The sequence below is a fragment of the Canis aureus genome, chromosome 24, assembly GCF_053574225.1.
Source record: "Canis aureus isolate CA01 chromosome 24, VMU_Caureus_v.1.0, whole genome shotgun sequence".
NCBI lineage: Eukaryota > Metazoa > Chordata > Mammalia > Carnivora > Canidae > Canis > Canis aureus.
The window spans coordinates 51,764,912-51,778,455 of NC_135634.1; the positions used below are offsets into that span (position 1 = coordinate 51,764,912).

General features: G+C 67.4%; 1 protein-coding gene across 24 annotated transcripts in view; it reads right to left on the reverse strand.

Annotated features, from left to right (window-relative positions):
* Positions 1–4,940: 4,940 nt before the first annotated feature.
* The window catches only part of KIF1A (kinesin family member 1A), an 88,925-nt gene continuing 80,321 nt past the window's right edge, over positions 4,941–13,544 (reverse strand). For all 24 annotated transcript variants that reach the window (XM_077869541.1, XM_077869540.1, XM_077869539.1 and 21 more), the window contains 9 exons: positions 13,390–13,451; positions 12,900–13,045; positions 12,296–12,496; positions 11,822–11,899; positions 11,097–11,221; positions 9,998–10,150; positions 9,245–9,437; positions 8,635–8,753; positions 4,941–8,303 (listed from right to left, as the gene is read on the reverse strand). In XM_077869541.1, the coding sequence (XP_077725667.1) occupies positions 8,261–8,303; positions 8,635–8,753; positions 9,245–9,437; positions 9,998–10,150; positions 11,097–11,221; positions 11,822–11,899; positions 12,296–12,496; positions 12,900–13,045; positions 13,390–13,451 (1,120 nt within the window). In that variant the 3' untranslated portion in view covers positions 4,941–8,260. The remainder of the gene's footprint in view (positions 8,304–8,634; positions 8,754–9,244; positions 9,438–9,997; positions 10,151–11,096; positions 11,222–11,821; positions 11,900–12,295; positions 12,497–12,899; positions 13,046–13,389; positions 13,452–13,544) is intronic.

Sequence of the window (13,544 nt, forward strand, 5' to 3'; positions counted from 1 at the left end):
GGGAGCGCACACCTGGGCGGCCGCCCCTGCCAACGCCTCCACCCCACCTGCTGCCGCCCGCGGTCCGGCGTCCTCCCCGCAGTGACACACACCAGCCCCTGCCCCGCCCGGCCAGCCGTGGGTGTAGACGCCGCCCGTGGCTTCAAAGCCTCCACTGCAGCTGGTGACTCACGCCCTGTGCTCTTGGCTCTGTGGGCCCAGCTGGGCGGCTGCCTGCACCTGCGCTGTGGCCCGCCCGTCACCAGGTCCCCCGGGGCGGGTCCTCCCGCAGGAGGGAGGGAGGGAGGGAGGGTGCTCCAGCCTGACTGCTCTGGGCGCCTCAAGACCCTGCACCTGCAGAAACCGGCCGCCACACCTAGCAGTGTAGACAAATAAAACTGCATCCCAAGGACAGCCAGCGGGCTGGGTTCAGGTGCCTCCGTACCGCCGCGCAGACGCGAGGACCTTGCAAGGGAAGCCCCCGGCCCTCCTCCCTCCGCGGGCCCGGGTCCCTGTGACCAGCCGCCCCCCCCCGCCCCCCTGCAGGGCGGGCTCCCGAGTCCGGACACGCCGGGGAGATTGGGACACTGTCCGGACACCGGCCAGGTCGCAGGGACACAAGCCTGGAGGTCGAGGCGCACCCGGTCCCCCCAGGAGGCCATGGAGGAGGAGCGCCCCTCAGGGGACAGGGGACGTCCCGCCGCTGCACTGGGTCCCCTAGGGCGGCTGGACGGGCTGGAGGGTCATTCTGGGCGGGGGTGGGGGGGGACCGCGGAGGAGCAAGCAGAGGCCACTGCAGCTGGGGGCGGGCGGCGCCTGGGGGAGGGGTCTGCCCGGCTGGGCGGGGCCTGGGGGCGGGGAGAGGCTGGGCGGGGCCTGGGGGGCGGGGAGAGGCGGGGCGGGGCCTGGGGGGCGGGGAGAGGCTGGGCGGGGCCTCGGGGGGGCGGGGAGAGGCGGGGCGGGGCCTGGGGGCGGGGTGAGGCTGGGCGGGGCCTGGGGGGCGGGGAGAGGCGGGGAGGGGCCTGGGGGCGGGGAGAGGCTGGGCGGGGCCTGGGGGGCGGGGAGAGGCGGGGCGGGGCCTGGGGGCGGGGAGAGGCTGGGCGGGGCGCCCCAGGCAGAGGAGGGGAGGAGGGGAGGAGGGGAGGGCAGGGGCCGCTGGGGAAGGCGGGGCTGAGGCCTCCTGGACGCAGGGGGGCGGGAGGCCCCGGGGCGGGGGCACAGTGGGCGGCGGGGGGCAGAGCCACGGGGGCGGGTCTCCGCATAAGCCCTGCCCCCCCCCCCCCCCCGTGCCCGCCGCAGCTGCCCTGACGTGCCCCCGCACCCCTTCCCCCGCTGCTGCGCCCCTGCCCCCGTTCCCCTCCAAGCGGGGGCGCCCGAGAGCCCCCCGCCCCGCCCCCCCCCGCCCGCCCGAGGGCCGTCACCTGCAGCGGGATCCCCGAAGGCCCCGTGGTCACGGTTCCCCGGAGGCCTGAGGGACGCCCGAGGGTCCAGGAGAAGCCGCCCTCCCGCGGGGTGCGCGGAGGGGAGGGGAGGGGCGGGGAGGGCCGGGGAGGGGCGGGGCGCGGAGGGCTGGCGGGCCTGTCCCCTTGGCCGCTGCTCCCCAGGGTCCCTTTGCACTGTCCCAGCCCCAAGGCTCCCCCTGCCAACTTCCCATTGCGCGGCTGGGGAGACTGAGGCGCAGGGGACAGGGGACCCGGAGGGAGGGTCGGGGCGCAGGACAGCAGCCGCCTGCGCTTGTCTCAGTGGACGACGCGAGGCCGGCACTTTCCCAGCGGCGGGGAAGGCGCCGGGCGGGGGCGCAGGGGTGAGTGAACCCCGAACCCCGCCGGGAGAGCCCCCGCTGCCCTGCTGCCCCCCCAGGCGGACCGCCGTCCCGCCCCCGGGAGCCGAGGCGTGGGCGTGGGGGGCAGGCGCGCGTCCTCCTCGAGGCCCCCACCCTCCCCGCCTGGGGGCCGCACAGACCCCCGCCTCCCCCCCCCCCCCGTGGGCCCGCCCCTCGCGCCCAGGACCGCGGGCACTGACTGCATTTACACACAGTTTCAGCTGAAACTCAGAGGAAGCCCGGCAGCCTTGGGAGCGAAGTCCCCCGCCGGCGACAGGTGCCAGGCTCCCCCAGACCCTTCCAAGTGACAGGTGCCAGGTCCCCTGCAGGCCCCACCGGCAGCAGGTGCCAGGCCTCCAATGTCTGCACACGGCTGAGCCGGGCGGCCTTGCGTGGGGCTGTGGGCGCCCATGGTCCTACCCACTGAGCAGCCGGCTGGTGGGGGAGCCGAGCCTGTACCTTCGCCCTCCCGAGGGGTGAGCGCAGGTGTCCTGGGCGTGGGGCTGTCACGCAGGAAGCTGCCCGAGCGGAGCGCACAGGACAGAGGCTCTGCACAGAGGCTGCGATGTGCGGGGCGTAGGGCAGGGGCCTGCTCAGCTTTATGAGGCCGGGTCACATCTGTCCCCGAGGCGCGCCCGGTACTGATCCTGTGTGGCAGCCCCTGCGTCCTCCGGCGACAGACGGCCGGGCAGGAGCTCGTGGCGCACTGCGCTCGGCCCTCGGCATTTTACTGGGCCGCATGTGCTTGTCCAGTCCTAGTGATTCCTCACGGATTCCGTGGGCGCCCTGGAGCCAAGTCCCCGGTCCTTTTATTGTTTCACATGTTTTCACCCGATTCCATTTCCTTAATGATGTCTTTTGATAAGTATTTCTAAAAGCCTTACCGTCTTGTGCTTCACATCTGGGTCTAAAATCGATTTCAACTTAAGGGCTTAACGTCTGTGAAAGGTGTACAGTGTCCTGTTGGCTTCTTGCACGCGGGCGTCCCGGGCTCCGGCACCGTTGTTGGAAAGACCGTCCCGGGGGCGCCTGTGGGGCTCAGCCGTGAAGCATCTGCCTTGGGCGCCGGTCGTGATCTCGGGGTCCTGGGATCCAGCTCCCTGCTGGGTGGGAAGTCGGCTCCCCCTTCTCCCTGTGCTACCCTTGCTTGTGCGCACGCGCTCTCTCTCTGTCTCTTAACCTCACTGCCAAATGAGTAAAAAAAATCGTAAAACACAACAAAACACTATTTTCTCCCTATCGAGTTGCTGTCGCTCCTTTGGCAACATCCGTGGACTCTGCGCGGATCTGTTCTGCTCCACCGAGGTATTCACCGGCCCTTTCGCCAACAGCACACGTCCTGCCTGTTGAGAGCTTCACGCGCTCATCGTAATGGTTTATCTGTTGAAGAACTGAGGTTTTTTTGCATAAAGTTTGCCACCTTCCGGATGTTTTATTTGGGGCAAATCATGCTCAGGAACTGCTACTTATCTTTGCCAATAGTTGATTTAACACAGGCCCATTGGGGAGTTGTCATCTATAGTAGGAACAGTTCCCAAGCCAAGAGCACGCAGGACGATGTCTCTTTTTTTTTTTTTGCTTTTTAAAGATTTTATTTATTTGTTCATGAGAAACAGAGAGAGAGAGAGAGGCAGAGACACAGGCAGAGGGAGAAGCAGGCTCCATGCGGGGAGCCCGGCGTGGGACTCGATCCCGGGTCTCCAGGATCACGCCCTGGGCTGAAAGCGGCGCTAAACTGCTGAGCCACCCGGGCTGCTCCAGGACGATGTCTCTTAAGAACCGATAGGTGACATTCTCCAGCCGGTCGGTCGCACGACTGTTCCAGGCAAGGGCAGAGGACGGAGCGTTAGGCCACCTGAGCAGAGGCGTCCCTTGCCAGGAGCGGGTCCAGGCACCGGCGGCCTGGCCAGCGGGAGCAGATTCCCGGGGCCGGAAGCCCAGGTCCGTGGCTGCCGAGCCCGCCGGGGAGGGCTGGGGACGGAGCGGCTGTGGTGGCGGGACGCGGTGTCTGTCGGCCACTTTGACCACCGCCAGGAGTCGCCTGGCCCCGCAGGGCTGACGCCCGGGGCCACGGTTGCGACTGCGGACGACAGATGTCGGGAACAACCACCCGACAGCTTCTCAGTTAAACACACGCGCCCCGAGAGCAAGACGACGTCGCTCAGGTCACGCACAGGTGGACCTGGGGTCACCCCAAACCCACACGCCTGCCGGGGGGGATGCTGCAGCCGCCGGCGCCCTCCCCTCCTCCAGAAGCGGAGCCCGTCCTGCCTCCGTTTTCTCGTGGAAAATAACCACGTGCCGTGGGGTCGTGATGCGGCCGCGATGGGCTCCCAGCCAGTGTCGCTCACACACCGCCTCTGCTCGCCGGCGCCGCTGGCGTCTCCCCCACGAAGCAGGACCCGCCTGTTGCCAGCGGGTGGCACGAAGGGCCCATTTGCACGGACGCCTATCGTCTTAGCATTTGCTTTCTTTGCCCCACCGCTCTTTACCCCCTTACCTTTCATTTTCATGTCTTTTGATTGATCCAGTATGTTTTTATTGCCCCGTTGGTCTTTTCTGTTGGCTTATTGGCAATTCCTCATGGACTTTCATTGCTAACCCGAGGGTACAACGAACACCCTTGATTCATTACGTAACGTCTACGTCCAACGACCGGTTTCTCCCATCAATGTTCTATATTTTCAGTATCTACGTTTTATTTTATTCTTAAGATCTTATTTATTTATTCATGAGAGACACAGAGAGAGGCAGAGACCCAGGCCGAGGGAGGAGCAGGCTCCCTGCGGGGAGCCCGATGCGGGACTCGATCCCAGGACCCCGGGGTCATGCCCTGGGCTGAAGGCCGACGCTCCACCCGAGCCCTCCAGGCGTCCCGGTAAAACAGAACTGAAAATACTCATCTTCCATGTTGTTGAAGGACACTGGGCTGTAGTTGCTCTTGGGATCTCTGTGTGGTTTTGGCCAGAGGCAAACGTGACCGTACGGAAAAGCGTGCGGCTGCCTGGCGAGCCCGAGGGAAGCAGGTGGGCGCTCCCGGGGTGCACGCCCTTGCGCCCCTGGCCGCCCCCCCCGCCCCGTCTCTGGCCGCGCCACCCGGACTTAGCACGTCAATAAAGCCACAGTGGAGGCCCGCAGGTCTGGTGTTGCATAAGGAGCCACATTTATTTCTTAACTGGACAGGATCTTAGTGCACACACAGTACAGGAGCCTAGAGCCTAACACTCAGGTTTAGGACGTCAGGGAACTAGAGTCGTTACGTCGGGATGGCGGTTACGGTGCAGGGGCCGGGGGTGCCACACAACCACATATGTACAAGCCACGGGGGAACTCGGGGACGGCTAGCTGCACGAAGCACAGGCCCTGGGAGAAGCCACAGCCTCCGCTGATCCCCGGGGGAATGCTTGCCCTGGACCCGGGGGAAAGGAGGGCGCCTTCCGGGGTCCCACACTGGAGGGAGCTGACGGGGGCCGGCACCCGCCCCCGCTCGCACCCGTACACCTGCCACATTCGGGGGCCCTCCCCGGGGGCTTCGCCACCCCCGCCCACAGGCACGGGGTCGGGACCAAGACTGAGGGGGAGGGCACCTCGCCGCAGCCACCCCGGGGTGTGTGTGTGTATGTGCGTGTGCGTGTGTGTGCGACGGAAACATGGGCACCGTGGGTGTGGACTCAGAATGGGGCGGCCTTGGAAGGTAGGGGCACCTCAACCCTCACCCCAGGCACCAGCCTGGGCGCCTCGGAGCCCCGCACCCCTTCCTGGGCCCGCGGCAGCAGCTCACCCCCCTCTGGGCGAGGACGGCTGTCCCTCAAACCAAAACGAGTGGCATCGGGCATTAAAACAAAAAACCTTCCCCAGGTGGCTTTCTGGACCCCCCCGCCCCCCAAGGTAGTGGGAAATAGCCAGGTCCGACTTTCCTCTCTGCACCGCACAACGGGCAGCCCCTCGGGGGCCCCCGGGTCACACACGTGACCGCGTCCCGGTTTGTTAAACGCCTGTCCCCACTAACGTGACACGCGGGTGGCTTCCGGCAGGGTGGACGTGAGGAGACCAGGTTTCCGGACTCTGAGTTCTCTCCCCAGGAGCTCCGAGGGTCTGGTGGTGACGACGGGGCCGGGCGTCCGTGTGGCCCACACCTGGCTCCTGGTCAGCTGCCAAGCGGCCCCAGGCCAAGATGACGATGGCAGGGAGCAGTCGTTGGCGCACCTCCATGGCCGTGGAGGCTCCCGAAGCCAGGGTGATTCCCAGGAACCCTCGCTGGGCCGTCTTCCTTCGCCCGCCCCACGAGGCAGGTGCCCTGCAGGTTGGCTGGCCTCAGACACCTGCGCCCCGGGTGCGAGGGCCTAGACCCTCCGAGGCCTCGGCTGCAGGCTGGCTGGCCTGAGTGGGCTGCGGCCTGGGTGGGCCCGCATCCCGGTCTCCCTGCGGCGGGCGGGGGCTCCTGGGAACCACATCATCTTGGCACACTCCCTCCCTCCTGCTCCTCCTCCCTGCCCTCCTGCCCATCAGGGAAACCAGCGTAAGTGCTTGGTGTGGACAGAGCCGCACCCCTGCTCTCCGTGTCTCGGCCTAGGGACGTCCGGTTTCTGGGTCAGCCCGGGACGTGAGGGTCTCCACGGAAGCCACCGAGGCCTGCGCTTCGCGGATGTGGCTTCCCACGACGTGGTTCTTAGTGATGGAGCTACTGCCCCCGCGGGGCCTTCCAAGCCCTGGCAGGGAGCGCAGGGTGGGCTCTAGTGGCCACGGACGCGCTGCCCAAGGCCAGGTGTGGGGAAGGCACGCTCAGTCTAGCGCCCCGCCGGGCTGGTGCGGCTGGTGGGCCCAGACACCGCTGCCGGGGCTGCTCGGACCGGCGAGCCCATCAGCCTGGTCCCACGTCCGAGGCGGAGCTAAAGGGGCCTCTAGGACACCCCCCACAGTCAGCCTCAAACCGGAACCTCCTCGCCCGGTGTGGGAGCCGAGCCCTCAGCCTCTGGAGGAAACACGCGCTTCTGGCCTCATGCGTAGAATCGGGACAAGGTCCACATGTTGCGTCGGTGCCGTGGGGGACAGCTCGGGCTGGGGGTGGGGGGTGGGACCATTGGCTGGGGTGGGACGGGGCAATCCAAACCGAGGGGAAGGTGAGGGTCAGCGAATGGCGCCCTGCAGGTCCGGCAAAGCCCGCGGAAGGCCCCGGAACCTGGGCCCGGCACGCTTGGACTCTGAAATCCGCTCTCGGTGGGCCGGGGCGGGGAGGGGGGTGCAGGGGTTTGGGGTTTGCTTGCTGTGTACTCTTGACTGAGAAATGAGCCCACGTGTGCCCCTGGGTGTGGAACAGGCCCTGGTCCCCCCCAGGCCCTGTAGCTTCTCCGACGGGTCTCGGGCCCGGGCCTGGGGTGGATCCTGGGCTGGCCCTTAGGCCTGGAGTCTGCAGAGAGAACAGAGTGGATGGACGTTGTGAGGAACGGCACAAGGTGACACCCTCGCCAGGACGGGAAGGCCTCCCTGCCGACCACGACCCCACCACCGGCTGCCCTCATCTGACCCCTGGAATCTTCTCACTGGGCCCCCCGGAAACTCTTCTCTTGGGGCGGAGGTGGGAAGTCCCGCGCTTTCTCCCCAGCAACCACCCTGAGCTCACCCCATTTCTCGCAGCAGCTGGAGAAGCCGCTCCACAAGCCCTCGCCGCCTGGACCACCTCTAACCCCAGCCGCCTGCACCCTGCCGGCCCTGCCGGGAGAGCCCCCGGCCCCGGAGCCCGTCCGCCTGGCCTCCCCCGGCTGCACACGCTTCCACGGAGAAGCTGCCGCACTGCCCGGCTCAGTGGCCGCCGTGAGGGGAGGCTCGCAGATTGCACGCGTGCAGCTCGGACTCCGGGCACCGGGTCCCCTGACGCTCACACACGCACACCCCGGGATGAGGGCCTGCCCCCGTGCAGCCCCCGTGGTGCCAACCAGGAGGTGCCCGGCCTTCGCCGTGTCGTCCCTACGAGCCTTGGGGGATGTGAGTGGGATCAAGCAAGGGACAGGGTCCATCCGAATCCTACAGGTCTAGGTGAAGGCATTAGAAATAAATACTTATAAATAGAACACAGTCTTAGAGTTAATTTCTGGGTGGACTGTTCCAGTGTCACGAACTAATGTATATTAATTATAAGTCTGTCTATGCTTAAAAAAATATTAGAACGGCAGCGATGCCCCTGTGACTTGTGCCCTCTGGCCTTTCCAGCACCTCCCAGCTCTTCCCACCCAGGGCTCGCTCGGAAAGAATAAAGAACAGACGCGGCCTCTGCTGGGAGCAGGACAGGTCGTGTGGCGCAGGTCCCCGGGCCAGAGGTGGCGCTCGCGGGGCCCGGCGCGTTGTCCCCCAAGAGGGGACTCGCTGGCTGGCTGGTGGGGGCAGGCTGGGCGCGTGACATGACAGGTGGTGATGAGGGCTGGGGGGGGGCCGGCCTGCTGGCTGTGGCGGGAGGGCTCCGGCTCACACCCTCATCTGGGCAGACCGCCTTCTGGAGAGCTTGGACCTGCAGGGGTGGGGAGACAAGCAGCGGTCGCGGACGCCGTCTCCGCTGCCCTCATCACGGAGACCCGGTCCTGTCCGCGTGACTCCCCTTGCAGAGGTCGCAGGGGCAGGCGGGGCTCCCACCCCCCGGGGCCGGCCGTCCCCAAGTCTGACCGCGTGTCGTGTTTTTAGCTGCATAACCGCCCCCCCTCCCAGAGGACATACGCCTTGAACGTCTCCGGGATTCACACACGTCACCAGCAGCAGCAACCCCAAAAGCAGCCTAACGTCCTCAGAACGTCCCCCTTCACCCCAACCAGAGCAAGGCGGGCCGTGCGGATGGAGCCGCGTACCGTATGGTCCCGGCCAGGAGCGGGTTGAAGGCGTACAGCCAGTCGTGCATGTCCTTGTCGCTGTTGGCTTGCAGCAGGATGCCGCGGTGCTCCGTGCACACGGCGAACGTGTTGGGCGTCTGCGGGGGCGGCGGATGTGAGACGGCGCAGGGCCTCCCCGTGCTCGGGGGGTGAGGAGGGGGAAAGACGACCCACGGAGACGGCGGGCCAGGCCACGCCACCCGCTGCAGTGGGCACGGCGCCGAGACACACACGTGTGGGCGCTTGACTGAGAAATGAGGCCAGGACACGCGGCCGGGACACGCGGCCTCTCCTCAGGCCCCAGGGCTACCTCGCTGCTGCTCTGCACCCCCTCCCCGGGTTGCATCTCCCCCTCGTGGCCGAGGTTCCTTCCCCCGCGACCCTGCCCGGCCTCTCCCGCTAGGCCGGAGCCCTTGCTGGGGCAGGTGTGGGCGGCAGGCGGGTCGTGCCCCCAGCCCCCACCGCAGGGCATCAAGCATCAGCTGGCGGGCACTGCAGCCTCCAGCGCCGGGAGCCAGGGCCAAGCCGGGGGACACGGAGAACACGGGGCCCGCTGCCTCCCGCCTCCGCCCAGGCCGCCCGGCGGTACCTTGAGCATGGCCTGCTGGTCCTCGCTGTACTCCACCTGCGCGGTGGACAGGTTGAGCACGAACCTCTCCACGGAGTCCTTGTCGCTGTTGTACAGGTAGGCGTAGGGCCGCCGTACCACCACGAAGCGCTTGGCCCAGCCGGCCGTGTGCGGCTCCAGGAAGTGCAGGTAGCCCTTCTTAGACACGATGGGGCTGCGGGGCGGGGACAGCGTCTGGCTCACGCGCTCCGCGCCAGGGCCCAGGGGGAGGTGCTCAACATGGGCCCCCCGCCCCCCTCCGGGCCCCTGGCGGTGCCCGCCGCAGGAAGGTCAGAAAACGGGCCTCTGAGTGCAGCCAGGCCCTGGGTGCTACGAGGTACCGGGCAGAGCCCCAACCTGGGAGGCTGGAGACCAGAACCGCCATTGCTGGGACTCAGTTTCCCCAGCTGTAAAATGGAGAAACTAAGAAAATGCTGTCACTCTGGGTCACGCGACCGTAACCTGCAGACTGAGGCCTTCTCGTGGCAGCGAGGGCCAGGCAGGCCTTTGGCGCAGTGGCCATACCAGCAGGTGCATTAAAAGCATGTTTCTGCAGAGGCACCCACTAGGTCCCTCCCCGGGCCTGGCCCTGGCCCACCCTCCCCTGTGCCGTCGGCTGGTTCTCTGCCTCCCGCCCGACGCCCTAGGTCAGGGGTGGCCGGCCCTGGGTTGGGGACAGAGCTGGCTGGGTGCTGCTGCAGAAGCACCCCCATTTGGGGCGGGGCCCCCACACACCTGACCCGGATCTCCTGGATGTCGGGAACCAGCAGGCGCTGGGGCTCCTTGTCGGCCTCCGCAGCCCGAGCAGGGGAGGGAAGCTTCTTGGAATCTGCCTCTGGCACAGGCTCAGGCTCTGGGCTGGCGGGCCGGGAGCAGGGCTGGGGGGTCCTGGAAAGAAAAGCCGAGCTTCTGCGTTCGGGCGAGGGGATTCCTGGTGGGGCTGGAGCGGCGACTGTCTGGGCTGGGGCTCCCTCCTGTCGCCAGCGTCACCCCCTCAGGGAGGCCGCGGGCACCTCTCAGGGGCTGCCCGGCCACACCCTGGGGAGGGTCCCGCACTGGCTGCAGGGCCCGCTGCACAACATCCACCACGGGGCTCCTGCGGCACCTCCAGCCGCCCCCCTTGGGAAAGGGGCCCCCCAGCTGCACGGGGGCTGTCACACATCTCCCTGCACGGAGCCGCTGCTGGCCCAGGCACCTGCTGAGCCCCAACAGGGTGACGACGGCCAGAGAGGCCGTCTCAGGTGAGGCCCACAGGGCTTGATGCCTTTTTTTTTGTCTTATGAACAAAACGTGGGCACGTGCAGATTTAAAATCTAAGGAATCAGGGAGGCCTAGGTGGGTCAGGGGTGGAGCGTCCGCCTTCGGCCCAGGGTGTGACCCCGGGGTCCTGGGATCGAGTCCTCCACAGGGAGCCTGCTTCTCCCTCTGCCTATGTCTCTGCCTGTCTCTCTGTCTCTCATGAATAAATAGGGCAGTCCCCGTGCACAGCAGCGGGTCTCTCGGCTCCACCTGTCGCCGCTCCCCTACTGAATACGGGGTAAGCACCTCCCTGGGACGAGGGCGGCTTGGTTTGTGCTCTTCTGGCCCATTCCTGTCCTAGTCCTCACTGCGCTTTACATTAATGCTTCAGCAGAAAACAAGCACCCTGGAGACTCAGCCTCCTGGACGCCAGCCGGGCGCCGTGCCAGCCGGGGGCAGGGTGTGGGGTGGACCCCTCCCCTGCTCACCCGCGCCTCCTCCCGCCCCACCCCGTGTTCTGCACCTCAGTCACGGCCACTGTCGTCTGGCAGTTCGCGGCCCTGGAAACTTCTCCGGCAGCCGGGCGCTCACTCACCTCAGCTCAGCGGCTCCGTACCGCCCTTCGACCAGAGAGGGGCAGGTGGAGGAGGGGGTGAGGGTGGCCGCCCCCAGCGGGGACATGGATGGGTCCCGAAGCAGGGTGACAGACATCTCGGAGAGCTGTGAAGGAGAGCGAGCCTTTGGGGGGTGTACGGGGTGGGGACGCCCCTGCGGCGGCTGCCTCTTGCACCTCTGCTCACACTGTACCCCCACCAGGGCCCCCTGCCCTCCCAACAGCAGGCCAGACCCCCTGCCCAGCCTCCCCCGAACCTCGCCCAGCCCCTACTCGCCCCCTGGCCTGCCCTCCCCTGGTCTGCAGGCTCTGTGCTGCCTCAGGAGGGATCCGTGACCACTGGGCCCCCGAGAGCGAGCAAGGACCCCAGTGAGGTCGGGGAAGGCTCTGCCAACGTGCAGCCTCTGAGCCGGGGGCGGGTGGGCAGGGGCAGCCCAGGCCCGGCCCCCCCGTAGAAGGACGGCCACGGGGATGGGGCCTGAGCAGCCGGGGACAGAGGGAGCTGCGTATGGGCAGGTCTGGGGGGGCAGGGACGGTACCGAGTGGGCCTGCGCCCCACGGACCCACACGCACACCAGCCCTCGGACACGAAGTGCCCCTTTAGGCCACGAGAGTATGTTTCTAAGAAAATCCTTATTTCCTTCCCCGGATAGTGGTGGAATTTCCCTTGGTGACCACAGCCCGGCAGGCAGCCCCTCTCCGCCCACCTTGCTCTCGCTGGCACTGATGCAGACGTGGCTGTGGGTGTACTCTCGGTTGAACGTGTGCGTGAGGAGGCGTAAGCACTGCAACGAGAGCAAATGCCCAGTCAAGAGGTGCCTGGACCTGCCACAGGCCCGGCCCCTGGAGGCCCTGGGCACCGCAGCTCAGCTCCTCCATCCTCCAAGGTGATGGGTGAGCCAGGGGAGCCTCTGGGAGCGGGCCCTGGGCCTTGGGCAATGATGGGGGGCTGGGTGGCGTTGCCCCCTGAGACTTAGAAAGAGCCAGCTCTGGATGGAGGTGGTGAGCTCCCCCCTCAGTACAGGTATTCAAGGTAGCAGGTCCTTGCTCCGGGGAGGAAGCTGTAAAAGGCTGCCCAGGGGCCTCTAGGGACCCCTCATCCTCCCCGCTCCTGCTCTGATAGGACAAGACTGAGTCCCCGGAGCCCTGGAGGGGTCGGGGTCGGGGTGGTGCTGAGCTACCTTGACAGCCAGCTCCCGCTGCCTCTCATTGGGAGTCTCCAGAGGCGACGGGCGGCCCTCGGCTGAGAGTGGGGACGAGGGGCTGGAGGAGCCGTGGGACCCCAAGTCCTCGCTGGAGGCGGGGGACGGCGCCTCGGGGCCGGGCCGCTGGGTGGTCTCCAGCTTCTCCCGCAGCAGAAGGTAGTGTCTGGTCTTCTCAACCTGCACGAGAGCCAGAGCCCAGCTCAGCCGCTGCACCCCGGGGGCGCCTGGCCGGAGAGCCCACCGTTCCCTCAGGCCCTGTGCTGATGGGACGACCCCGGCTGCCCTTCAAGGCAGAGCGCGCTGTTCTTGATCTCACATCTGCGGCCCCAGGGTCCGTGCTGGCGGCCAGTAGAGGGACGGGGTGCAGGGGATGGAGGGACGGTAGGGGGTGGGAACGGAGGGGGATGCACTGAGAGGAGGGGGATGTGGGGCGAGAGGAGAGGACCTGGGGTGAGCGTAGGGAGGGATGGGGCGAGAGGAGAGGAACTGGAGGTGAGCCTAGGGGGGACACGGAGAGTGGAGGGACACGGCCCTCAGAGGGACACGCGGCCTGAGCGTCCGGCCCGCTGCGCACACTCACCTCCTGCAGGAGACTCAGCTTCTCCAGCTCCCACTGGTGGTCCAGGATGAGGCTGTCACTCCGCGGCCTCCAGCCCGCCAGGTTCTCCTCACCCCGCACATAGGCCACGGATGTATCCAGCACGCGCCGCCGCCGCCGCTGCATCCCTGGAAAGGGCGCCCTGGTGTGACCACATTCCCGCCGGCTCCGGGCCTTGGGCTCCATCCGGGTGGGGACTTGCCCCGAGGGACGCCGGCCCCCCGGGGAGCACCTCGCCCACAGGGAGTGACCGGCACCGCGGCCCCTGTGGCCGCCCCCAGCGTGGCCTCTCCCCTCATGGTCTTCCAGTCTCTCAAAGTCCAAAGGCGAGCACTTGAGTCTCAGAAGGGAGGCGCCCCCGAAACGGCAGCTGAGCTGAGGCGACCCGTGTGACCCCAGGGGACCCTGGCTCCCTGCTCCTGATGGGGTACCCCCCCCGCCCCGCAGCAGAGGGAGCCGGGCAGAGGCCTACCTGGGCTGCCGGCGTCGGCCACATGGCACAGGCTGAGCTCGTACACGCCCGTCACGCGGTTGCTGCGGGGAGCAGAGGGGGCAGGGTTGACCCCACGCCCAGCAAGGGCCCAGCAGGTGCACGTGAGACACAAGCCCCACTGCAGGGCCGTGCTG